The 26,723-nt window shown below is 52.8% G+C and overlaps 5 protein-coding genes across 5 annotated transcripts; 2 read left to right on the top strand and 3 right to left on the bottom strand.

Annotated features, from left to right (window-relative positions):
- Window positions 1-5,028: 5,028 nt before the first annotated feature.
- QC761_304520 (uncharacterized protein) lies at window positions 5,029-5,665 on the top strand (the record flags this gene model as incomplete). Its single annotated transcript, XM_062877593.1, has 4 exons — window positions 5,029-5,039; window positions 5,098-5,212; window positions 5,275-5,436; window positions 5,576-5,665. The coding sequence occupies 4 exons, from the start codon at window positions 5,029-5,031 to the stop codon at window positions 5,663-5,665; spliced, it is 378 nt and encodes a 125-aa protein (XP_062733381.1).
- Window positions 5,666-12,494: 6,829 nt separating this feature from the next.
- On the top strand, window positions 12,495-15,773 carry QC761_0052340 (uncharacterized protein; the record flags this gene model as incomplete). The annotated part of the gene is made up of 1 exon (XM_062872492.1): window positions 12,495-15,773. The coding sequence occupies one exon, from the start codon at window positions 12,495-12,497 to the stop codon at window positions 15,771-15,773; it is 3,279 nt and encodes a 1,092-aa protein (XP_062733380.1).
- A 2,076-nt stretch (window positions 15,774-17,849) lies between these two features.
- Window positions 17,850-21,433, bottom strand: SSE1 (adenyl-nucleotide exchange factor sse1). Its single transcript, XM_062877592.1, has 6 exons — window positions 21,016-21,433; window positions 20,880-20,941; window positions 20,729-20,760; window positions 19,179-20,628; window positions 18,666-18,959; window positions 17,850-18,605 (listed from the first exon to the last, which is right to left on the bottom strand). The coding sequence occupies exons 1-6, from the start codon at window positions 21,026-21,028 to the stop codon at window positions 18,327-18,329; spliced, it is 2,130 nt and encodes a 709-aa protein (XP_062733379.1). The 5' UTR covers window positions 21,029-21,433; the 3' UTR covers window positions 17,850-18,326.
- A 185-nt stretch (window positions 21,434-21,618) lies between these two features.
- Window positions 21,619-25,433, bottom strand: QC761_304480 (uncharacterized protein; the record flags this gene model as incomplete). The annotated part of the gene is made up of 3 exons (XM_062877591.1): window positions 21,619-25,125; window positions 25,175-25,341; window positions 25,395-25,433. 3 exons carry the CDS (start codon window positions 25,431-25,433, stop codon window positions 22,848-22,850), a joined length of 2,484 nt encoding a protein of 827 aa, XP_062733378.1. The 3' UTR covers window positions 21,619-22,847.
- Window positions 25,434-26,204: 771 nt separating this feature from the next.
- On the bottom strand, window positions 26,205-26,636 carry QC761_0052310 (uncharacterized protein; the record flags this gene model as incomplete). Its single annotated transcript, XM_062872491.1, has 2 exons — window positions 26,568-26,636; window positions 26,205-26,380 (listed from the first exon to the last, which is right to left on the bottom strand). Exons 1-2 carry the CDS (start codon window positions 26,617-26,619, stop codon window positions 26,205-26,207), a joined length of 228 nt encoding a protein of 75 aa, XP_062733377.1. The 5' UTR covers window positions 26,620-26,636.
- Window positions 26,637-26,723: the final 87 nt, after the last annotated feature.

Below are 26,723 nucleotides of genomic sequence, written 5' to 3'. Positions count from 1 at the left end.
GAGGAAGCAAAGCAAGCAGAAACGAAAAGCCTCCCCCAAACAAGCGAAGCGCCAAAAAAAAAAAAAAAAACCAGAAAATATCAAATATGCACGCAAAAAAACTGCTGTACCATGAATCAGCCACTCACTAGGTTATTGGGAACCTTAAGGGACAGGGCAGGGCATCGAACAATCCAACTCCATTTTGGCCCGTTTCCACTTGAACTCGCTTGCCACAAAAAGTCATCAAAAGAAGAATCCCCCACTTGTGGAAGGTGTAAGCTCTACTGCTGACGCCACATGGCTGTAATAACCAGTCTGGTAGCCACTGGTGTGTCGAGCATTACTCATACCGCATGTCCTCCACCTCGGGCACAGCTCTCCCAAGCTAGCCCATCAAAGCGACCCAGGCGCTGCGAGCTGGCGGGAAATAAGTCCTCCACAAGCCTGAATCTGACGACAATGGCAGAAAAAAAGCCAAGGATGAGACAATACAAGAGCATTCATCATGGGGGGAGAGGGGGTAGCGGGTCATGGTCGGGAGACGAGGCAGAAAGGGGAAGGAGGGCTTGAAAGAGTGGAGATCTGCATGTTATGCATTCTTCAGCATATGACCACTTAAGCAACTCCCCCCCCCCCTCAGAATCCAAACAAAGAGAGGGGCTTTCGGTCCGGTCCGGCGGACATGGAGCAAAGGTTGATGGTGATGGGCACAGCACAGGAGGGCATGCGAATCTTGGAACCTATCATACTGCGTCGATGTCGAGATAGGGGTTGCATATATGCAGGCATATACACAAGCAGGAGAAAGGGGTGGTGTGAATGTCTGTCTGATCGAGACCAGTAAGCCGAGGAGGAGAGAGCGTGGAACTTTCCATCCCAGATTGCTGGGACTGCTGGACAGGAAAATGCAAGTCGATGCAAGGAGACAAATGCACTCACTTACTTCGCGCAGCATCCGCCCGCCCATATCCAACATCAGCAGAAAGCTACAAACCCAACATCCAACTTGTCGTCACGCCACAGCTGCACGTTGTTGCTAGTTCTTTATTATTTGAACAAGAGGGTGGCCAAGCCGGAACTCGTGCGCATCATCGTGCTGCCGCCGGCATGACAAATTGTCTCTTCGTGGTTCTGGGTAAGGAGCTTGATAGGTCCCGTCAATATCATGCATTATAGTAGTTTTCTCATCGTGCCTATAGTGAGGCTGCCCATCCCAACCACGACGGAAATGCTGCGGGGGGTTTGGACATCGGTGGAGAAGATCCAGAGAGAACCAACTGTTCATGGTGATATGGCACTATGGCAATGCATCTGCAAGTTTTTTTTTTGTTTCGTTTCTTATTCCTCTTCCCCTCACGTCCCCAGGCATCTCTGACGGAAATAGCGAACTGCCAAGACCGGTGAGGTCGGAACAGGTCGCCGACGAAAGGGGGGGGGGGTCGATCTGTCAGGTTGCACAAACGGAAACCCGGCCGGCTGGGAACACGGGGCCGACTAGGAGGGAAGGAACTCGTCAAGACGTTCGTTTCGTTTCTTCGGCCCTCTCCAGAGAGGATAGTTCCACCCCAGCAGACCCAGTACTGCTCAAACATTTGGTTCGCCCGGCGGAGCCTTGACCACAGGCTCGAGTAATGACCGGCGTCTTGCTGAGCCAGTCAGCCAGCGTCAAAACAGCATCGCATGGCGATCTCTTGCTGGTATCGAGCAGCGGCGCAATCTCCCCGGCGGTCTTCCGCGCGGTCCGCGATGCGTTGGCGAGGATGCCGACAAGCCAGAAAACCAGAGATACGAAGGGGCGTTCGCTGCAAGCTGCAGTTTGCCAACCCATCAGATAGTTCTGACCAGTGCTGTTGCACCTTCCAAAGCCATTGGAACCGAAAAAAGGTGCATGCAGAAAGAGGCTGGGAGCAGGGAGAGAAGTACACGTAAGGTATTCCGTAACATATCCGTACCGTCTGTAATCATGACAGCCTGTCCCGAGGCGGTGGTTGCGCCAGGAGGGCCCTGGTCCATGGCGAGCAATCCCGCTGCTGAGCACGCAAAACCAACCCCTGCCCACGGATGGACCCTTGTCCCAAACCCTTCCAACCGACCCAGGTTTGGCTTGGTCGGGGAATAATAGAAGGGGTGTGTCATCTCGTCTTTGACGTGCAGCTCGACACCTGCCGCGATTCCCAGAAGCACACCGGATCCAGATATGCCGCACAAAGTTGTTCGGGGTTAGTGTTTATTGCAACCCCACGGCATACCCACGATGGCTATTCTTCTGCTTCTGTTGCGGCCTTTTCTGCTCGTGTCCTGTCGTTGTATCCGGGATAGCCGCGAATCATGGATTGTGAAACTCGGACCCAGCGCTGGGGATAGGAGCAAATGTGGCGTCTGCACGGTCATTGATTACCCACGACCCAGGACCGCAAGCAGACCGCCTCATTTTGACCAGTCATCTAACAGGTCTTTGAGCCGACATGAAGGTGACTGGGAATTCGTAGCCAAAGTTTGATGAGAGCGAGCACTGAGCCGGGTCTTTACATGTGCCTTTTGCCGTATGTCCGAAAACAACACCGACAGACAGCAGATGACAGCCAGGGCCGGAGAGCCTCGGTTACATCCAATCTCCAGCTCATCCATGGGAGAGGCCAACGCTGTCATTTCGATACTACGGGATTCCTGCGCGTCACAGGGGCTGCTTCTCGCGGGTTGGGGAAGATACGCAGCAATGTTGCTGGTCGCCGTGGTCGCCGTTGGTCGCCGTTGGTCGCCGTTGGTCCTGTTTTGGTCCTGCACCGACGTCGCCTAATAACGGGCAAAAATCACTGCTGTTACTTCAACGAGCCGTTGAAGCCATCGTGCCATTTTCTCGTCCCCCTCAAACATTAGCCGCAAGAGATCGGCCCACCGCCGGGAACACTGAGACAGTACCGCACAATCTGCCGCGAGTTTGACGAACAGCCCGTTCGTCCCGTCTCCAGTGTCGGGTACCCATGGCGAGGAGACTGTCCAGATCCAGCCCAGACCCGTTGGTTTGGTTTGCGCACAGATGACGAGTGGGCAATAATTTACCGACCGGATGGATGCCGCTCGGCAGCAAAGACAGCCAACAGGCGCCCTGTGCCAGAGCGCTGGATTTTGGCAAGGAGTACGTACCCTGGGGACCCCAGCGTTTCGGCCCGGTTCGCTTCTCTGGGACAAGCACGCGTGTTCCCCGGGCTATCCCAGTCACAGCTGTCCCGTCCAACCCTCCATCCACCTTACCCACCCCTCCCCTCCTATCATTAAAGTCCCTGCCCCTCCTGATTCCGTCCGATGAAAGTCCCAATTTGTTTTGTTTCGAACTTGACCCGGCACTTGGGCTGGTGGTATGATGGGCACTTCCTCCCTGATACGTTCCTATCAGACCACGTATCCTGCAGAGAGGCAGTCGGGGTGTGAGGTCCTCATGAGGGAGAATGAGCAGTCATTCCGGATCGTCGATGGTTGCCGTTATGGGAATGGCGGTCGAAAGGTCTCGAAAGCAACAAGTAAGAATCCTTCGATACCCGTCCTCATCCCGCCCAAACACGTCCGAGGCGGCACATTTCTGGCGGGGCCGATGGCGGGCTTGGGACGTTCTGTGCGATCCCAGAACCATGTCCTTGGGATTCTTGCCAGCCCCTTGGTCAGTGTTGAATGCGGTGTTTGTACCACAGCTCACAGCGGGCGGCGTTCTCGCTTGACGTCAGACCCAGCACCACCAATGTTTGAACAGCCACAACACAATGCGCTGGACTCTCCTCTTGGTGCGAGGAGAACTGATCGTGCAGCTTTCAGTGTTCAGTAAGAACTTGCCCGACGACCCGGTTTTCTGTGCTTGTTTGATCCTGCAAGCCCTCAATGGTAGGTCCATATGCGAGCTCCCTTGAAATGGAGCCAGCATTATATTATAGGACTGGTGGTGCGTTAAACTCACACCACCCATTGAGCTGTGGCCCTGTTTGTAGCCTTTGGGTCGCTTTTTGGTCGGCCACCGCTGCCGGGGCATCAAGTCCCGCAGTACGCCCAAATTTCCAATTCCAGGATACAACACAAGTGCTGAGGAGCTGGCCTAGTCATGAGTATCTGAACACTGCGTCGAGCCAAGACAAAGCCAACCCTCGCAGGCGGCGCGTGAACGAGGGGACACGTCGATTTATCCTTGATCTCCCAATCAAAGTCATATCCGACCCCCTTCGGCCGCGGCTATAGGAGTCAAGGTCCAAGTTGAGGAACAAGACATGTAACGTATGTCGTAGCCGGAATGAGGGCCTATCCCGATTAGCAAAGAGCTCCCCCTGGGGTTATGCGGGGGCGGACCTGTACACCGTGAGCCGTCAAGCATCCATACACAGCTCTTTGGCGATGCCTGTCCTAGTTGCACCCCCGTCTATAGGCAAGGAAGCCTCATATGTCCACGCAGCCAAAAAGCTGGCCGCCATCTTTGGCCTCTCCAAAGCGGTGTAGTGTTCCATAACGTAGGTGTAGTTGAATTTGACCGCCGCGCAGTCCCCCCATTATGGTAATCAGCTTCCCACCCACTTCTCTGGGAAGCCCCAGGGTTCCAAGGCTGGCAGGGGTCAAGGGGATCCCTCCCGTATGTGTTCCATGGGTATAATGCGGCCAACGATACGCACCCTGATCAACAAAACCCATCGTGGCGTGCAAGAGAGTGACGGGCGGGCCAATCTGAATATCCTGGTTCACCTCGAGGGTCCACTGAGCAAGCTTTGCTCATTTCAAACGTGTGCGAGTGCCGCAGAGCAAGAGGCACATGGTCCGACACCGTTCTCGAAGTGAGTCCCGAGGGACCAGGGTTCGAGAAATATCTCCGCCCACACTCTCCGGACTGCATAATGCCATGAAGTCTGTGAAATACCTGACTCCATCTTCTCTTGCCTCTTCCCCCCATACTTGATGACGTGAATTCTGCCAGTCTTGTCTTTTTGTGGTCGCTGCCTCTGTACCCCATAATTTTCCCTCCAGGTAGGTAGCAGAAGCCTCATCAGGAAAAACCATAACCATCAGACCGACACCATGGACGAAAGGTAGAGGGTACTCGCTCCCACAAGGTTGCCAGGCCAAGATATGCTAAACACCGTGTAGCGATCTCCAAACGGTCCCGGTCGACAACACCTATCGCGAGGTCATCACTCTCAACGGCAGAGACTTTCAGAGATATGCCGTCGAAAACAGCATCTATTTCGCCCCCGTGGACGATGTGAGCAGGGACTTGACGGGCCACTCTGGCTTCTAGGCTGACTGTGCTCCGCGCTGGAACAGGACGAGATCGAGCGGCTTCACTACCAACACGAGCTGTTCAACATGGTGTTCGAAAACCGATTAATATTTCCTCCCGTTCCGCGGCCTCGGAGAATCTTGGAGTGTGGATCCGGATCCGGGGCATGGGCGATAGAAGTGGCAGAGCAGTATCCCGAATGCGAGGTGCGTATGGCATGTTTTGTGTCAGATGTAGCCTATCCATCCGGGGTCTCGGGCGAGAACTTGTCAACGGTGACAGACGACAGCTTCGGCACCTGTAGGAGAATCCATGGCAAGACCCCAGACTGACTTTGGCCAACAGGTCATCGGACTCGACATCTACCCCTACCCGGTTCCAGAGGACATCCCCGACAACGTAGACTTCCAGGTGGATGACTTGAACAGTCCGTGAGAGCACCCCCAAACCCAAGCCCGCCCCAAATTCGAAGTTAACGATGAGACCAGGTCGACCTTTCCCTCCAACCATTTCGATCTGGTAAATAGCAGGTTGATGTCGGGAGGCATCCACGTAGACAGGTGGACAAACTATTTGAGCGACATCTACCGGGTGCTCCGCCCTGGTGGTTGGTGTGTATGTCGATCAAGAGGCCGAAGGCAGCGAATGGGTGTTAACCAAACAATAGCAAATGGTCGAAATTTACTACAACGCCCAGTCCGACAACGGGACCTTGACAGCCAGTTAGTGCCCTTTTTCGATTTCTTGTGTGTTCCCGAGGCCTGATGCTGACAAGTTGGTCCAGATCATGCGTTGCAAGTATGGTCCCAGAGCTACTTGCAAAGCATACAACACTACAAAGATCCGAGGGTAGCGTTGAGATTGCAGACTCTGATGACACAAGCGGGATTTGTTGAAGTCGAATCGCGATTGATAACCCTTCCCCTGAGCGGGTGGTCCAACGGTATGTCCCTGGTAGCCATCGGGCAACTGTGTCCCAAAGCCAGAGCTGACGCATGCATGAACAGATCCAAGAGATCGTGACATAGGGGTTGCGAACAGAGCAAATGCCCATCGGCTACTATCGTCTCTTGCCATGTACCCTTTCTCCCAGGGTCTCGGGTAAGAACAGATCTAGACCGTTGCGGAAGACAGCCTGCTGACCGGAAGATAACAAGCATGTCAAACACCGACATACAGCTGCTTGTAGCACAGGCCCGGGCGGAGGCTGATAACCCGGCGTTCAAGGTATGTCGATGGCGTCGAGGTTCTCGAGTGAGTGTACTGACTCTGGTTCACAGGCCTATTTTCCGGTGTAAGTTACTGGCTCGTCAAAATAAGCCGGGTGAAAGGGAGTAACGAGTTGAGCATAACTGACATGATAATGTTTGCAGCTATGTCTGCATTGGTCGAAAACCAGGGAGCAGTAGAAGTCATCGGCACAGCGAGATTCCCCGATCACACACGCCGTCGTCGTCCAAAGGCGGGAGACAGAGTGATTCGAGAAAACGAGCGCGACATTGAGACAGACGGAGCATCGAGAAGGAATTCCAGGTTTCCATCCAGGTTCCAAGTTGTTGGTTGTGAAATGGCGGTAATGTCACATACGGCAGTCTCGGAGGGCCACTTACATACCTGCCAGCTGGCAGGGGCGTCTGAACCACGAATGATAATGGTCATCGCATTTTGGTTGCATTTGCATTTGGAAAAGGAAGGGACGGGCCCGGGGAGAGGGAACATGAGGAGAGGAAGGAATCTTCGCGGTTCTTGCTGTGTTCAGGTCTAGGCAAACCGGTCTCTCCCGGTCTAGGCCTTTGGCCTTGTTGCTTTGGGAAAGAGCATCATCACCGCCCGACAATTGCCAGCCAGCGAATCTGAGAGAAGGAGCGATTGATTCGTTGTATAAGGTCGGTAGACGGGCAGGGGGGAAGGATTTTCATCGGAGGGTTAGGTGGGATATGTATGGATGGGACGGCAGACATAGGTGGAGGGATTCCATACCAATTGAGGTGCCGGGCAACAACAGGAAACAAACAAGCGCCCAGGGAAGATAGAATTAGTATGAATGGTTTGTTGAGGTACAATTAACAGAGCGGAGGATTGGCTACCTTTATTAGTATTTAATCCATCTCATCAAGCAAACGGCGGGGACCTGAAAAAGGCGTCCCTCCATCTCGGTTCCGCCCGACTGGGTCCTCATCACCCGTCCTTTCCACGCATCACAGTACCATTCATTGTCAAGTCGAGTATCACACGGTTTGATGCCCAACGGCCGCGCATATCCTGTCTAGAATTCACCGCTTACTCGGCAGTTCCAGCTCCCACCTACCAGGGGTCACGACCCATCAGTTACCCTCCACAAACATCACCGCACTCCAACTCCCACTTCCCGCTCCCCGGGCCGCCAGCCCAAAAAGATAGCCAAGGCCCCGCCTCTGTGACATGGATGGGATCAAGCATCCGGGGAAGTCAACGGCACGCCCCGACCCCGGCAGTGGGTCTGGTGGCTTGGGGGCCGTAGATCAGGTGATTTGCCCTGTCGTCTCTTGCGACGACAGTCTTGAGCTGGCCCTTGGGGACATACGGAGTATCTCTTTTGTTATAACCTTCATGGCCACTCTCGAGATCCCATTACAGTCGACAACGGGAGATGGTGGTAGCAAACAATGCATGCTTCAAGCCAGCCACGTGGTGTGCTCAGAGATCCTCCGCGATGGCTTGGCTCCAATCATAACTAGACCTATCGCAATCTCTTTCTTATCGTTAGTTATGTAAGATAGCGAGGGATAGAATGGTTCCATATGCCCATTTCCTAGACACATTCACACATTCTGCCACTTCATCAGCGATGTCCATCAGGGGCACCAGGGCAATGGCTGATCTGAGCCATCTCCAGCGTGACGTCTTAGCGCATTGGGGGACCAAGATCCACCTGCAGCGGGGATGTGGGCAGCAATTGGCTGCATCGCCTAGCGTAACAGCTGGCGTGCATGATCGGGTCGATCCGCCGTGGCAGCAGCAACGACAACCAAAAAAAAAAAAAAAAAAAAAAAACACAAGATCTTCACTTCAAGACAACGACAACAACAAGCAAAAATGGCCGCCATACTCCCTTCCTCCCTGCTTCGCAGCGCTGTCTGCCGGCCCAGCCCGAACCTCAGGCAATCACCAACATGGCTCAGCTCCGTCAGCTTGCGCGCCTCATATTCCACCGAGGCGCCTCCATCACCACTCTACGCCAAAATTAGAGAGGATCTTAAGGGAGCCATGAGAGCCAAGGACACCAACCGCCTGACTGTTTTGCGTGCTGTCATGGCTGCCACCTTGAACGCCAGCAAGACCGACAAGCCCATCAAGACCGACGTCCAGCTCGTCGATCTCCTCCGCAAGATGGCCCGCAAGTCCCAGGATGCTGTCGCTGAGTTCAAGGCTGCGGGGAGAGAAGACTTGATTGAGAAGGAGGAGATCCAGCAAAATATCATTGAGGAGTACACCGCCCAGAGCAGCGTCAAGGAAGTCGGCAAGGAGGAAATCGAGCAGCTTATCACCAAGGTGGCTCAGGAACTCATTGCGGCGGGTACTACCGATGCGAAGGCCCTGAGAGGTGCTGTCACGGCAAGGGTGATGGGTAAGGAGCTCAAGGATGCGGCTGTTGCTGTCGAGAAGAAGGAAATTACCCAGATGATTGGTGAGATCTCGCAGAAGCTGGCTGAGTCGTCATAGTGGCAAGGGAATGCCACATTAGGTCAATTCGGCGATGATACCCGCGTTCCCGATGCTCGATTGTTTCACGCGTATAGTATGAAGATTGGCAGCGACACATTGAGCGGTGGTCGACAAAGCTAGAATTGTACGATATTTTGAAGATCATGCCCCCCCCCCTTCCCCCCGTTTTCACGAATAGTTGAGACGTTGGGCTATGTTTCGGGGTGGTCCTTGGAGAAACTGAGCAAAGCTATCCCGCAAGGACCAACCCTCACCGATTGCCCGCCATGACGGCGCATATTCGTCACTAGTTCTGTTTGTCTTGTCCGCTTTGGCCGTGCAAGTCCGATGAGGTGGCATCTCCTGGTTTACGCGCTTTGGTTCAGCACGCCTTGAATGTATTCGTCTGAACTACCATCTCACTCTGATGACCTCTGGACCGGAAGTCCTTCTCGGCTGCGAGGGCTGTCTTTCCGTATGCGCGGGGGAAAAGATTATTAGCTACCGGTGCTATGGGATGTTTGCAATCATTTTCCCATGTGGTGGTGCTTCGCAGGGCCCTCTTCGAGTCAGGCAACCACACACACCACTTAAGTGTACACACCGGGTCTAGGAGCGTGGCTTCCAGGATCATGAATCTCCTCATTTGGGACATAAATCAACTGAACAGGTCCCTTATTCCCCTTCTCTCGGTTCCGGCATATCTTCTTTTATTTTACTTACCTCACTTAAGTGCTGGCAGCCCAGCTTAGAGCCTCTTTGCAGCTACTACTCGATACAATGCCCTGGATGTTGAACCACCACCTACTTTGACCCCAATACCCCAGCTAATACTACGCCTACCACAACCACCATGACAACCCACCTCTCCACCCTCCCCCTTTTCGGGGACAAGACCGTCGCCACCACCACTACCACTTCCCGTTCCCATAAATCAACCATGACAACAACAACAACAACAACAACAACAACAACAACAACAACAACAACAACAACAACAACAACAACAACAACAACAACAACAACCACCATCCCCCTTGACATTTCGAAACCTTACCCACCAACCCCCTGCCCCTCCCCGGACCTCAACGGAATCGGTCTCACTTACCAAGTCAACCTCGGACACGTGGACGTGACAGACTTGGATGAAGAGCGAGGGAGGAAACGAATGCGTTATTGCGAGGAACCCACACCCAACGACGATCAAGCTTCCAAAAGGAGCAACACGCCTGACTCGCTCCGCGGAAGGTGTAGATACCGCTCGAGCAGTGTTCTGAATAGAGCCTGGCCGAGGGAGGAGAGGAGGGGAGGGACAGCGAGGAAGAGGCATAAGAGAAGTCGTATGTACCTACAATGGCGATACCAAGGGGGATGGGTGCTGATTGGGAACGCACAGAAAGTCCGTCGAGGTCGGGGTCGCCGATGGGGGAGGGGGGGAGGAGGAGGATGAGGACTAGGAGTCGGGGGAGGGAGCATACCCGGTGAGGGGGGGCTGGGTTCTTCTTTTATTAAGGGGGGTTATATGCAATGTGGGATTTGGAGCTGGTTGTTGTGTTGGAAATAAGTTGACATCATGGGTTTGATAGCCAGGGTCAGTGATCACCTTTCGTCAAGGGGCCTTTCGGCGTGTTGAATGATTCTCATCTCGTGTAATTAAATCTGAAGCAAGTGTTTGCCTGTGGTGTGTTCCAGGTTGTTCTAACGGTTGGGATAGGTGTCGGATAAGATTTAGGATAGTGCCAGCCTTTTCCTTCAGATTTTTTATTATCTTATACTCATCTCATCTCAGTAGATACGCCATGCTGTTGCCTATCGTGTGTTGTTGCTCTGGACCGGTGAGGGTATCAAGCGAGATATTGATAATGGCCATAGTTTTTCAAATCGTTCCACCGCTGAACACATCAGATAAATATCGCAGAGGGTAGCTGCCTCCTCTACCATAAAAGCGGCTTATCTGATGTCGCCCCTACATTTGATATCGTATGTTGGTGCTCTGGGCCGGCGGGCAACTGCATTAATACTCTGTGATGTACCAGGCTGTTCCACCGGTGAGAAAAATCGGACGAGTTTGTTGATGGTTACTGCCTTCAAGTGCTTTCTTGAGAGATATCTCATCTTATCTGGGTGAATATGCCATCCATCTTCCCATCATAAGTTGTTGATGGTGCTCATCAAGATATTGGTTCCAGGCTGTTCGACCGGTGAGTATATCGGATGAGATTTGGAGATAGTAGCTGCTCATTGTCTAGGGGGCCTTTGGGATGGCATCTGGTCTCCTCGACCGGTATCGATCATTGCCATGTTCCAGGTTGTTCACTTACTGTTTCAAGAAGGCCTTCAATAGGTAATCAAAACATCTATATCCCATCTCATACTCAATGTTGCCCATCGTAAGTTGTGGAGCCATGGGGCGAGATCGCTCATGGCGTCCCGTCACTGTGCAAACAGAGGTTACAGAAGTGGTTGATGATGCATCAAGCGCCTTCTAGTGCCGCTCTGAGGCTGCAGTTGGGATTGGTAGACAGCGAAGAAATCCCGAAAACTGTCTCTGACTGGCCCGATCGCAAATATCCCATCTTGCATGTCCCTTGATGACATTTGCCGCCCCTGACGCCGATTTGAACTTGGTACGAGATAATAACATAACCACACCGCAACAAGAGGCTTTGCCCCAGCGTCTGATGCATCACGGTCGCTGTGGTGGACTAAGCAAGGCACGGTCTGCGCAGCGGCACGTGCCACACCAACCGCTGCAATCTTCGAGGGTCACGCGCCTATCGCTCCCAGCCGATTGCGATAAAGCCTCTCGGCTCTCAAAAAGTGAGCGACCAACCCAGCCAACGTCAACAATAGATTCCCAGCTCCCACAATATCCTGCCTGGCTATTTGCAGTGCTCACTCTACTCTACTCTCCCAACTCTGCCCTCACCAAGGATCTCTCACCCTCACCGTCTTCCTTCCTTTGACAACCTCTCTCCTTCATCTCCCGTTGCCCTCCCGCTTCCATACCTGCCCATCCAAGCAACCCCCACTACGGATACCATCGCTTGATCCATTCTGCAGCGGGTAGCCCAGTATTAGGTACTGCGTATGCAGCAAGCCCCACCACAGCAAGGCTCCCAGTCACTACCACGGCAGCTCATTCCCCTCCAGCAACCCTTAACAGTAATACAACACCCGTCCTCATCGGACTGCTTGTGATGTCGGTGCATCTTACATCTCATCATTCGCCCGAGTTGGTTGCCTAGGGCTGGACAACCGATTTTTATCGACAGAAAAGAAAGACCCGGTGCTCTGGTTGAGTGTGGGCGTTGTTGGTAGCTTCATTTCAACGGTACGATACGCCCCCCATCCCGGCATGTGACTGGTCAACTCCTTCTCATCATCCCATATTCACTTTCTCACACCGACTTCACTTGCCTATCCTGTCCTCCAGCTTCTCTCATCTTCTTCAGCAGTCCTCAAATCAAAGCTAGTTATTCTTATTCTAACATCTATCACAGATACATACCACTAAAATTTGACTACAAAAATAAAACAAAATAAGGAACAAACAGCCAGCCAAGCACAGTCGGGCAACATGTCTTCCACGTCGTGGAACCCGGCCGACTTGCTCAACCCCAAGGCTGCAGCTGGATCGTCTGGTACAGCCCAGCCTGGTGAAGGCGCCTCGTCATCCACGCCAGGCCCTTCGCAACCATCCGAGCAGCTCACCTTTGAGTTCACCGGTCCCGATCAAACGCCCATGGAGCTGAGCGCCCCGACCGGGTTGGCTAGTAATCGTACCATGCCCATCTTCAAGAACGGGTTGGGTGCTCAACAGAGTATCGAGCGCCTTCACAATGTCCAGGAGCGCATTATGGTGCCGCCGCCAAAGAGGAGGAAGACAGCCAACGAGAATGATCCTTCACTGCCTGCAAATAGTATTTTCTTCTCACCCAGCAGCGGCATCCTGGCTCAGCACATCAAAGACCGATCCGATGGACCCTCACAGTCATCTGCGGCCCCGGTCCCCGGCGCTACAATTGACTTGACCGATGACACTGACGTCGATTTCATTCCCCGCAGTCCCCAACAGGAGGAGGTCTGTTTTGGAATGGTTGAGGGCGCCTTCATCAAAGGCCACATGATCCCAGCCCCGAAGCCTAACATGATCTCTATGGGCGGTCCTGCTTTTTGGCCTCAAGTCAAGATTCTGCTCAAGAGAACCCCGGGCGATCCAACCACCAAGATTTATGCCCATGATTGGCAAAAGCGCTGCATTGGCTTGGTTGATCCCAAGACGGCCAGCGTTCTTGCTCCTCTCATGGACATGGCTGGAACCTTTGGGACACGCACTGACTGCAGAATCCCCGTCCGACGCAAGAATCCCGGCGAAGAGGTTGGGCAGCAGGTGTCCACCCAATTCAAACTTGAGTTGATGATTTATGGTCTTCGCTCCTTTGCTGATAGAGTGGGTAAACTGTTGCAGCGGAAGAACATTAATCTTCTTAGTCCGCCGCGAGTCGAGTCCGGCGTTAAAGTCTTCAACCCTCTGGCCAAGGAGAACCGGCCGCAGCTGCCTTCCCTTGCCCGCGTTAACAATGTCGTCCAGTATCAGGCTCCGCCCATGATCAAGTCGGTAGAAGAGATTCGGTCCGAGGTCCTGGGTGTTTTCGACTCCCTCCCCAAGTCGGACGAGCTGCCGGAGTTGGATCCTCCTCCCTCTATTTTAACACCGCTGCTGAAGCATCAGAAGCAAGCTCTGTTCTTCATGTCTTCTCGGGAGTCTGAGCAATTGCCAGACGCTGATAGCAAGGCTCCCGTCACATCAACATGGAAGCGCAGGACAAATCAGTTCGGCACCACGGTCTACTACAATGTGGTCACCAACCAGGAGGTGATGGAACCGCCCCCTTCGACTCTTGGCGGCATCCTTGCCGATATGATGGGCCTCGGCAAGACGCTCAGCATTCTGTCTCTCTTGGCCAAGACTCTGGACGAGGCGCAGGCCTGGTCACAACGTGAGCCCCTCCAGCCCGTCGTCCAGAATCAGAGGCCACAGAAGAGCCATGAAGCCCCCCGCGCGCAGGTTTTGCCCCTGTCTCAAATTCGCCGGAATGTGAAGGCCACTTTGCTGGTGTGCCCGCTGAGCACAATCACGAACTGGGAGGAGCAGATCAAGCAGCATATCGAACCTGGAAAGCTTAAATACTACATCTATCACGGCGCCAACCGTATCAAGGACTCTGCCCAGCTGGCCAGGTACGATCTGGTGATCACAACTTACGGATCCGTCACAAGCGAGCTCAACGCACGTCTCAAGAAAAAGCCGGGCCTCTATCCCTTGGAGGAAATTGCCTGGTTCCGCATCGTTCTCGACGAAGCCCATACAATTCGCGAGCAAAACACGCTGTCGTTCAAGTCGATCTGCCGACTACAGGCTAACCGCCGTTGGGCCGTGACTGGAACACCAGTTCAAAACAAGCTCGAAGATCTTGCCTCCCTTTTGGCATTCTTGCGCCTGAAGCCCTTCGACGACAGAAGCAAGTTTATCCAGTACATCATTGCTCCCTTCAAGGCTGCTGATCCGGACATTGTGCCCAAACTTCGGGTTTTGATTGACACCATTACCATCCGCCGTCTCAAGGACAAGATCGAACTCCCGGAGCGCACCGACGAGGTTATTCGCCTCGAGTTCTCCTCCGAGGAGCGCAAGGTCTATGACCTGTTCAAAAAGATGGCCGAGGAGCGTGTTCAGGTCTTGACGGGCCAGGGCACCGGCCAGACCCGCATTATGGGTGGCAAGACCATGATTCACGTTCTGCGGTCTATTCTTCAACTTCGTTTGATCTGCGCGCATGGCAAGGATCTGCTGAATGACGATGATTTTCAAGAAATCCAAGGCTTGTCGGCAGATGCCCCAATCGATTTGGATAGCGAGGACGACGACGGGAAACCGGCCCTGACTGAGAAGAAGGCCTATGAGATGTACTACTTGATGCAGGAGGGCAGCAGTGATTTCTGCATCAAGTGCAACAACAAGCTTGGGGCCATCGAGGTCGACGACCCAGAGTCTGATCAGAACAACGACGTCTTGGGCTACATGGCGCAGTGCTTCCACGTCTACTGCCCAACCTGCATCAGGTTCGTGCACCAGCACGGCAATGGCGATATGCATCAGGGCTGCCCTACATGCGCCTTTGCTCAAAAGGCTCACTGCGTTGAACTCCGCCGAAGCAAAGCCGATGTTGAGCACGAGACCCGCCAGACGAAGACTCGGGCTGGCAAAATCATTCCTGATGATCGGTATACTGGGCCTCACACAAAGACTCGGGCTTTGGTCGAAGAGCTTCTAGCCAACAAGGCCCGGAGTGAAGCCAATCCGGACGAGCCACCTTACAAGTCTGTCGTCTTCTCCGGCTGGACTTCTCATCTTGATCTCATTGAGATCGCTCTCGACGACGCCGGTATCACCCACTCCCGTCTGGACGGAAAGATGACTCGCAACGCTCGCAACCAAGCCATGGAGGCGTTCCGCGATGATCCTAATGTACAAGTCATTCTTGTCAGCATCATGGCGGGGGGTATGGGCCTCAACCTGACAGCTGGCAACAGTGTCTTTGTCATGGAGCCTCAGTTCAATCCTGCCGCCGAGGCTCAGGCCATCGACCGTGTACATCGTCTGGGCCAGAAGAGGCCTGTGAGGACGGTGCGGTATATCATGAGTGGCAGCTTTGAGGAGAAGATGATTGCGCTGCAGGAGAAAAAGAAACAGCTGGCCAGCTTGAGCATGGACCGTGCTGAGGCCGAGGGAGTGAGAAGCCAGGGTGATGCGGCGAGGCAGAGGTTGCAAGATTTGAGAAGTCTCTTTAAATAGAGGAGACTTGGGGGTGATTCATGGCGATGGCTTGATTTTGCATTTTCAGGCGCAATGGTTTTTCACCGTTCACTTTTCCTTCTCTCGGGTTTTTGCAGCATTCCTTTACATCACCGGCGCACATGACGACTTGGATGAAGATGGATGGCATCGTGGCACAGGCGCAAGGCTCATGGACGGCGGTTTTCTCACGTTTCGGGGGCATTTATATCATCCATCATGATTGCTGTCAGGATTGTCATCACTGCGCCTTTCCTCAACATCGTATAAGGCGGGTTAATCGGGAACCAGGGTTTTTTTTTTGGCTTTGGAGTTTGGGGGTTATGCTGTGATTCTCAATACCCTCTCTGCTCACTCTTTTCATTCCGGTGCATCGCAGATGTGGGGAACCAAAGGGGGCGGACTAGGCATCAACGACGACACCAGCACATGAAGACACTGCATAACAAGCATAGCGATTGGGTCGGCGGGGCTGGGTTGATTGATGGGGTGGGAGGCACACACATTCCGCTTTACAAGCGGATTCATTGTTTTTGTTGGTCGTATTGTTTTTATCATTTTCATCCCTCTGCTCTATTTTTCTTCTTGGCGTTAATCATGCATATCAGCCATTGATGGGGGGTGGGCGGGCTAGATAGATTCTTTTTTTCTTTTTCCTCGCGAGTTTTACACAAGACAGAAGAAGAGGCAGATACCAGTGGGGAGGGAAATTTTTTTTTATAAAAAAAAAATCTTTGTAGCGTTTGCTTGTTTGTTTTTATTGCTCATGCTAGACTTCTTTTGGTGCGATGATTTATCTCTTATGAGGCATGTATTTTTTTTTTCTTTTATTCTTTCAAAGGAATGGATGGGTGGGTGATGTGGTTAGAGGAAGTTTATCATTACCTATCTCGACTCTGGTTGGCTTTTTGTGTTTTTTTTTTTGTTTCTTATGTTGATACCCCCTACATCATCATCATGCACAACGCTCTAGTTTCTTCATCAAAGTAAACGGGGATAGCGAAGGGGATGGGGAGGGGATAGCGGTGTAATTTGGGATAGGCGGCCTAGCATAAAACTCATTGAGATAAATAAAAAAAAACATATGCATAACTCATCAAGACGGGAAAACATGTGGATGTGGGGAGGGGGGAACAAGACGACAGTTTGTACAGCAAAATTCTTTTTACTACTTATGGTGTGCATTTCTCCCTCCTACAATCACATACGACCATACCCAGCTAAAAATACGGCATCCCGTCCGCTCTGCCCGAGTCAAATGGCTGAAGGGCCGAATCAGTACTCAGGTGGGTGACCACTGGGGAATCCTCGGTGTTGTATGTATTTTTCCTGTTTTTTTCCCTCAGTCTCATTGTCTACACATGAACCCATCCCTTGACCCAAACCGTCACATACGACCACACCCAGCTGAAAATACGGCATCCCGTCCGCTCTGCCCGAGTCAAACAGCTGAGGGCCGAATCAGTACTCAGGTGGGTGACCACTGGGGAATCCTCGGTGTTGTATGTTTTTTTCTTCTTCTCCCATCTATTTCCCCTATTCATCCATCTCCCGGGTCTGAATTCAAGCCCTTTTGCCTAGCTAGATAGGCAAATGTTACCCAACAACTACAAAGACACCTATCTCTTCCCTCATCAGGGGCTGTCCACCAACACGTCAGTCTTAAACTTAGTTACAAACATCATGGTTCTGCCCAAAGCGTTGGAAAGAAAGAAGGCTAATTCGAAGGCGAAATACGCCCTTATCGCACAAGCCATCACCCCCTCAACGACGAACCTCCCCATGCTCTGGTGGAAGAGATGGAGAAGCACATCGCTCACCAAGGTGGTTCAAAGTCTCAGTAAATCTGTAGAAGAAAATAGGCCCAATATGAAATCTCCGCTCAGGATCACCCTCTCAGCCTAACTCTTATCTATCCAAGCCTCCCGATCAAGGTTCTGAAAAAAAACAAAACCAAAATGCCATCTCTCCAACAAAAGGTTGATGCATCTTTTCTCTTGTTGTGGTCAACTTGACGAACGAATTCCATGTCGAGTCACGAATCACATCACATCACACTCATCACCAACCGAAACATCATCCTATCTACCCCACCTTCGCTCTTTATTTCCTCTACCTACACTACAAAAAGTTATACCACCCTCCCCCCCCTACCAAAATTCCAAACTATCCCCCCAAGGAAAAACCATCCCAATCTATCAAATGACCACCATCCATCAATCCATCCATCGCTCTCCTCCTCCTTCTAGCCTCATACCTAAAGAAAAAAAGATTTACCGCTACCTCTCATTCAACCTATTAGGCTCGGGAATGTGTGTGCAAAGTGTAATGGCAGTGGTGGGTAAACATAAAATTTCCTCTCCATCTCCTCTCTCTCAAAAAGAAAAACAAAAAAGAAAACTTCTAAAAAGTGGGTTTCATCATGTCCGTAATCATGTCCCGGTATTTTTAATTCCCTCCTATCCGCTTCTTCTCTTTTTCGCTCAAGGTATCATTTCCTCTTCCGAATCATCTGTCCAATCCTCCTCCTCACCCTTGTTCTTACTACCCCTCTTAAGGATCGCCAGCCTCCTCAACCTCGGCCTTTGGCGCATCCGCATCCGTCATCTCCTCGTCCTTGGAGTCTGACTTGGACTCGGCAGCCTTGCGGGCCTCCTCCTCGGCCTTCTTCGCCGCCCTCTCGGCATCCAGGCGGGCCTGGAGTGCTTGCCTGTCGGCCTCGACCTTCTCGAAGTGGCGCTGGACGATGGGGCCGGCAAGAGCGCGGATCTCATCAATCTTGGCAACGTAGACGGCCTTGGTGGTGTCGTCACCCTCGTCGTAGAGCCAGTCCTGTAGATTGACCGTCAGCGACAGATCACATCACACCTGTACCAAGTGACCAAAACATACCTCAGTAGCCTCAAGCTTGGCCTTGATCTTCTCCTTCTCCTCGTCGCTGGCAAACTCAGAGTACTGGTCGTCGAGCTTGTTACGGAGGTCGTAGATGTAGGTCTCGAGCTCGTTCTTCTTCTCCTCGGTGTCGGCGACAAGCTTGTCCTCCATAGCCATGGCGGACTCCTTCTCAAAGAGCTGGGCCTTGGCGCCCTGGTCGAGGGAAAGAGTGGCGCTGACAATTGGCAGGTCGCCCTTGCGAACCTGCTTCTTGACCTTGCGGGTCTTGGGCTTCTCGTCTGTGTCCATGGCCTTTTGTGTAAAAGATTCGGTGGTTAGTTTATTTCTCTCTTGCTCGTCATCTTCCTCCCCAACAGCTCCAGCGTGGTGATCGGATTCGCTAGTCTCGGGCGCCTCGGTCTTGCGACGTTTCGGCGATCTGACAGGCACCTCCTCCATTCCACCCGTGGTGTTCATCTGTGTGGAATCCACCGATAAGGGGTTGTTTTCACGTGTTGGGAGAATACTCACATCGCCTTCCTTCTTGTCACCCTCCTCCTTGATCTCCTCCTCGACCTCCTGGTCCTCGACATAGTAGCCACTCTCGACGTTGAGAACACCGTGAATGTTGACACGGGCCTTGAGCTTGCAGATCATGAAGTCCTCTGGGCCACCGGTAGCCTTGACGCCCTTGACGGAGAAGCGACCGATGAAAGGAGGGACCTTTCCGGGGAGACCCTCTGGTTGGGCATATCTGGCCTCGAGGTCGAAAGCCTGCTTGCGGTAGAAGGTGAGAATCTTGGTTGATGGCAGGACGTTGCCCTTGTTGAAGACGGTCAAGCTGGTGTCTTCGTCGGGGATGTCGGCATCCTTCTCCCAAGCGAACTCGATGGGGTAGCTGATGATGTCCTGGACGGCGAAGTCGCGGACCTTGAAGACGGGGGAGAGAATGGCGCAGCTGAAAGCGCAACCGCGGGCGATAGCCTCGTCCTGGTTCAGGGTGAAGGAGAGGTTCTTGTTGAAGAAGTTCTGCACGCGCTCCTTGATAGAGGGGACACGGCTGCCGCCGCCAACAACCTCGACAATGTCGATGTCCTCCTTGGTGAGCCTGGAGTCGGCAAGGGCCTGCTCAAGAACAACGTGGACCTTGTTGAGAAGGGGCTCAACCATAGCCTCGAACTCCTGACGTGTGATCATAGCACGAACGTCGACATCGTTCATCAGGGACTCAATGTTGAGAGGAGCCTGCTGGTTGGCAGAGAGCACCTTCTTGAGCTTCTCGGCAGCGGCGTAGACGCGGCAGAGGGCTTTGGGGTTGGAGTTGATGTCGATCTTGTACTTGCCGTGGAACTCCTTGGCGAGGTGGTCAACGATGGCCTTGTCAAAGTTGCGGCCACCAAAGTGACGATCGAAAGCGGTACCCTTGACGGAGAGCTCGCCCTTCTTGAACTCGACGATGGAGCAGGTGTAGCTGGAGTAACCGACATCGACAAAGGCAACGCGGCGGGGCTTCTCATCAGGGCCGGGGAGATCCAGCTTGGTGATACCGTAGCCGAGAGCGGCGGCGGTGGTGTCGTTGATGAGGCGGAGCGGTCTGAGGCCGGCAATCTCGGCGGCATCGATAAGGGCGCGGCGCTGGATATCGGTGAACCAGGCGGGAACGCTCAGGACGAGGTCGGATACTGGGAGCTTGAGCTCGGCAGCAGCGGTCTGCTTGATCTTGCCGAGGAACATGGCTGTGAGCTGGGTGGCAGAGAACTTGGTCTTCTCGCCGAGGTACGACACCTCGGCGCCGACCTGGCCGTCGATTTCGACCAGAGGGGCCGAGATGAAAGCCTGCTCGGTCTGGACATCGGGATCGTTTAACGTGCGGCCGAGCAGGCGCTTGAGAGAACCGACAGTGTTCTTGAGGTTGGAAATCTCCTGAGTCTTCGCGGGCTCACCGAGATAGCGGGACTTGGGGCCAAAGCCAACAAGCGATCTGTGGAAGGAGTGTTAGACATTGGGCGCCAATTCTGCACGGCTCCTAGAGCAGGCTGGAGCCGGAGAGCAACCTCAAGGGGTAAGAAGAGAAAACTTACGGAGTCGCCCGGTTAGAGACCTCGTTGGTGATCTATCATTGACAAAGTCGTTGTCAGTTCTGCGCTCGGTGTACCATCACAATCAGCCTTATCGACTTTTTGCTTTCCTCCTCCCCTTCAGGAGGGCGGTTGGGCGGGTAAGCCTACTTACCACATCGACACCCCGGTTCCTCGCAACAGCGACGACTGTGTTAAGGGTTCCGAAATCGACACCTGTCAGACGCAAGCCATGTTAGCAGTCAGGCTCTCGAGGCATGTGGTAGGTGTGTGGTGGGCGCATAACGTACCGACGACACTCATGTTGGGCAGTTGTATGGACTCGGCTCTGCAAAAAGATTCAAGACGCAACCGGTAAGCTTTGGGATGGCTCAAAAGTTGCTTCGAAGAAGATGTGTTCTCACCAGTCGAGTCGAGAATGGACGATATGGGGCGGGTTTGTGTGTGGGTGAGAAGGGGGGGGAAAAAGAAGGTGGGGTTGTGGTTTCGTTGGACTGCTCAGAAAGGCAGGCTTGGTTGGTGGTGATGGGCGGGAAACTGGACTCTAAAAAAACGAGGTTTTTCCCACAGTGGAAATGGATTTTAATGCAGACTTTGATGTTTGGATTGCCCGACAGTGGCACGCAAGTTCCCCTCTATACAATTTCCCTCCATCAGGTAGGGGCGGGCACCGCTGCTCTTTGAATAGCCCCGCGCCCGGGGGGTCTGTGCCGTAGCCAAGGCCCCCCCAGAAGCCAGGAGAAGATTCTCGATTGGCCTTTTTTGTCTTGTTGCATCTTCATCAGCAAACTTGAACAAGAAGACTCTTGTTCACCCAATGCTTTTTTTTTTTGTTTTTGCAAGTCATTTCTCATGTGTCTATCATGCAGGAAATGATATGTCTAGGCAGTAGGTATCATCAAAGGCATCTATTCATCTTGTCAACTCTACAACCCAGTGCACTTGCCGTCTCAACTTCTCTCTGACAGCGCTTCACCATTGCATCATGCTGATTGCCAAGCAACGAGGGGCAACGCGATAAGATTTCTCACTGCCGATTAGCGATAAGCCCTGCTTTCCCCCCTATCACTCCTTCCACCCCATACCGTAAACCCATCATCCCACCATCTCTTTTTTTTTTCTTGTGTCCTCCTGGACCTGAAAAACGACATTTTCGCAAGGGCGGGGCAACCGCGCTGCTCGGGGGGCGAGGGGCATCCGTGGCTCGGGGTTGGCGGTCAAGTTTTCTTTCCATCCCTCTCTTCCTCCGCATTTTTCTGTCAAAAACTGCCCGGCTATGAACAGCATCACCTTGATGGGCCAAGACTGATCTCTCTATATACACCATGTACCGTGTTGTAGTATGCTTGACAACCTCTCAGTCTCCCACTCCCAAGACTTTGTGTAACCTGTTTCCATCACAAAACTTCAGGTCACCATAGCTGCCCAATAAATCTCCAACACACAGGTGAGAATTATCCAGAAGATTCCTGATCATCACCAAGGACTTGCCATCCCACAAAGTCCTATGTTTGCTGCCCAATAACCCGGCCCGGGAGACGCATGTAATTGCTGGATGGGTTGGTTGCCGGGCCGGCCGTCAGACTTACTGTTTGTCATGCCCAGCCTCACAGACCCACGGGCGTTGAACCCATCACGTAAACCTCAGGCTTTGCAACACCATCGTCGTGGATTCGTGTCATGCGGTCTCGCCTCTCCCACGCTTCGCATTTGTTCCGAATCGAGTCAGTGTCTTTAATATAACAACGCCAAGAAGCAAAGGAAAACTAGGTACAACAATATCTTTGGATACAATACAGGTTACACGTGGTGCATTCCAGCCCATGAAAAACGTTCCAAAATCACTCTAACGGTAGAGTTCCAAAAAAATCATCTCTCTCACCCCGTAATATCACCCCTTTTTATCAAGACTGAGTGTTCTTTATAGCCCATTTCCGTCTCTGCCCTGACCATTGAGAAGAAAAACGTTTGTTGCCCGTGCAGGCATGGCAGTTTGCGCCGTGATAGCCACCATTCGATGCCTACCCCCTGATGAAGTTGGACACAGCCGTTTCGGTCGTATGAGCAGTCTATGCGTGTCTGCATCAGAGCCTGTGTCCCCGAGTTCGCCTGTCCGCCTCAACTATCGGCGGTGGTCACCTCTTGGTGGTCCCTGGCGAGGTTGTGATGCTGCCGCGAGACGGCTCTGAGATTCATCGATTTGCGTTTCGACTTGTTCTGTGGATGATGTATGCATCCAGCTAGCTCGACCAAGCGGTGTCCTACCAGATCGTCCTGCAGCTGGGACTGGCCGTGGCACTGGCGACTGACGAGATGTCTGGAATGATTCCACTGATGATTCTGGACCGTGAGGGTCTTGGAGTGAGCTTCCCACGCTCTGGGAGCCTGCGCTGCCGTTGCTGCCGAGCCTCCTGTGCGTCCCGGGCCGGTTCGAGTTGGGTACCCCGGGCTCTCTAAATCCTGCCCTCAGGAGTTCGGATTCCGGATACTCGTACACTTGACCTGTTGGTGGACCCTGAAATATCCTCGAAGCGCTTGCAAACTGGTTGACCTGGCTGGCATGTGCTAGGTCATATTTGCGCCGGTCCTCTTCGCCCATGATGCTTTCCACTCTGCGTGGCATATAGACCGAATAGCTTCCAGTGTGCGCCGAAGATGAGCTGTCGATCGAGTCCCGCTCTGGCACATCCGCCTTTCGTTCGAGGCGAGATGACGACCCGGCAAATACACCAACACTTGCCATGGACTCATCTGGATGCTGATACCATCCACTTGGCGTCCGTTCAGGCGCCGCGAATTTGCCAATAACTTGGTTGGGCGGCTGTAAAACGCTCTTGGATCTCTTGAGAGCACTGGCGTTCACCTTTTCAACACCCTTCCTTTCCTGTGCCGCCGGAATAAAAGACTCGGGAACAATGTTTAGATCATCACCGGCCTTTTCGGCCTGCTCGATTGCCTCCTGAGCTGTTGTGGTTGAGTCGGCTGCCGCAGCGTCGGCCCGTGGCCCTCCCCAGGTCCTCTGACCAGCGGTGAAGATGCCGTAAACCATATAGTACCAGTTGAAAAACGGATTCAACACAAACATCAGCGGGTAAAGCCAGATCTTGAACCTCCTGAGCTTGGCCCCAAAATAGACCATCATCAGCCAGTTGAGACCGAGCGAGATGGCAATGAAGCCCACAGGAAGGTCGTTAATTCTCTTGCTCGTCGTCATCAGCGCCAAGACCATGATGAAGAAAAGCAAAGCCGTCGTCCGTATCGTGTTCTGCATGAACCGAACCAAGCAAAGGATCGGGTACTTCTTCCACAGCCTCCAGTCCGTCAGCATGCAGACTTCGTTGGTGATGAAGCCGAGGAACCATCGACGCCGTTGCTTGATAAGAGACCGCATCGTCTGGACAGCTTCCGTTTTGCAAAACGCCGAGGTGCACATCTGAATTTGATACCGCTTCTTAGCACCAATCATGAACAGATGGGTCAGCCATCGGTCCTCTCCCAGATGACTTTTTGCAAAGTCAAACAGGTCTTCACACTGCTCGGCCTTGTCAGCAAAGTAGTACTTGGCCATTCGACGAAACGCTGAAAATCGCAACATGGTAAGGGCACCGGGGAGACAGGATACTGCTCCGCAGCCCGACTCCACCGTACGCTCAAACAACTGGCCGTGTATGTACTCCATGTCCTGAAGAAGCGTGATGAGGCTGTGTTTCCGAGTAGTCGAGGTAATGACACCCGTCATGGCCAACATGTCTCTGCTGTTTCCGGGGCTGAGCTCCATGTCGTAGACAAAGTTCTGCAGGCAGACTCTATCCAATATGCAGTCGGAGTCGATGAAGAGGATGAAGAGGTTGTCATTTCTCTTCAGGTACTCGTGGTAGACCTTGTCAATGAGCTTGAAGGTCATCTTTTGGCAATGGCGTTTTCCACCATGAGGAAATCGAGATACTGTGATGCGAGCGGCCCTGTACGCGACATCTATGCTGTTAGGATATGACTCGAGTGTCAAGGGCACCCCAAGTTTCTCGATGGTGTTGAGATATAGCTCGTCCTCCTGGTCCCCGTCAAAGGACAGGAAGACGTGGATGCAGGACGGTGGGTAATCGCAGTCAACGACCGAGTTGACGGCGGTGACGAGGACGTCGGGTTCCTCCTTATAGCAAGGCATGACAATAACGACCTTGGGAGCCGACACCTCGTCAAGCACTTGTTTAATGCGCTTCTTTCTTCCAAGTTGATGTGTGACAATCTGGTAGACGCAGAAAAGCCAGGGGAGAGTCAAGAGACCAGCAAAACTGTAAAAGGCGAACCATTGAAGAAAGCTGACCATTGCCGTGGGCCAGATTCTAACAACCGCGCTTGGTAACGGTAGCGTGACCACCATGATTGGGAGGAAGATGAACCTTGAACATTCAGCAAAAGCATATCCGGAAAAGACAGGAGAGGTGTTACCTGAGAAGAAGAAAGGCGGTGCCAATCAGTACAGCCAGGAATCTTACCGTCCAGTGTTCTGCCTTTACAAAGACCTTCCACAGACAGTACATGAAGGCAGCGATCCAGAGAAGCCATTCGAGAAAAGCTGCCACCATAATCAGGCCCACGATGGCAGTATAAACGATCTGTTTGACATGTAAGTTGGAGGTCCAGCAAAGATTTGAATCGTGGCACCTACCTCATTGATCGGCCATGATTCTGTGATACCGGCCGCCATGTTGGCGAGTATAGGGGGGAGATGAGGCTCAAGTATACCGGAATGCCTTCGCCAACAATAATTTCGAGGAGGCTATAGCAGTAGTCGGAGGTTTTCCAGAATGACGGCTCGAGTTGAGGTGCCAGATACAGCCAAACGCAATAGCAACAGCCACCCTTGTCCACCAGCGGACAATATAGAGGCGGTCGACGGAAAGTTGCACAACCGAACGGGTACGTGCAGGCAAACGCTCGACGATGGGAGACATCAGATTCCCAGCCTTCGTATAAGAAGGAAAGCGGGCCTGCCCGTGTCTTATCTCAGGACAAGACAGACCAGAAAAACAAGCAAACGCCTTCCTCCCGGTCACCGCACGGCTTCTCGGTCTCGGTGCCTACCACCCCTTCGTGGTTACAATGATGACTGGAAAAGTTCCTTGCCGGACAACAGTGCAACCGGGGAAGAGTACGGCACTTCACCAAGATCGACAAAAAGCCCAACAACTGCTGGACCCAGGCCCACGGGAGCCAGGCGCAGGCCCATCCAGGTCGCTTGTCTTGACCAGAACGGCGAAGATGGTGGTTACGTACGTCTGCAAGGTGGTGGGAGCAGGACGGGAGAGTCTAATATCTACAAATGAGTTAGCTTTAGCCGGCCAAACGAAATGATGGCTCACAGGTGTGCCCACGCGTTCGACGGAGATATATCTCACCAGATCTGATCAGCCCTGGAATGTGATGTGTTGCAATTGCTACCAGCTACCTAGGCTAGCACAAGGTTTTTTGCAGAAGTTCAGATGGCCAGCTGAGTGAGCTCAGGTTGGTGAAGAAGCGAGGTGAACGGCTTAAAGACGGGATGGTGGGCAGATGAAAGAAGATGAGATGAGTTTAGACAGCGGATGGATATACTCTTGCGCAAGACTGTAAGATATGCCAGTCCAACATCCAAGATGACCAAAACTTGGGTAGCTGTTGTGATGCCGATATCCAGCACCAGATGATGCTGGACCGGATTGAAGGGATGAAAGGTGACGGACGCATTTTCATGGCATCTAAACAGGAAATTCCACCAGATTAGACTTCCAGGCTATGCTTATCATGATCTGTTGAGGCGACTAAGACATGCAATGATTGAACTTGGGAAAGACCGACCTACTCATGGGACGGTCTGCTGGGCCATCAGTGCCGGAGTGGGCCTTGGTGTTCATGAGGAAGGTGTCATCGACCTGTCGCTTCTTTCTCAGCTACAGTTGCACAGCATCGGTTTCTGAATTCCAAGGTTAAGACTGAAAATAAACCAAAATATCTGTTT

Source organism: Podospora bellae-mahoneyi, chromosome 3 (assembly GCF_035222275.1).
Source record: "Podospora bellae-mahoneyi strain CBS 112042 chromosome 3, whole genome shotgun sequence".
Classification (NCBI taxonomy): Eukaryota; Fungi; Ascomycota; class Sordariomycetes; order Sordariales; family Podosporaceae; genus Podospora; species Podospora bellae-mahoneyi.
The sequence above is the reverse complement of the archived record's forward strand: the minus strand, read 5'-3'. Positions and strand labels throughout refer to the sequence as shown.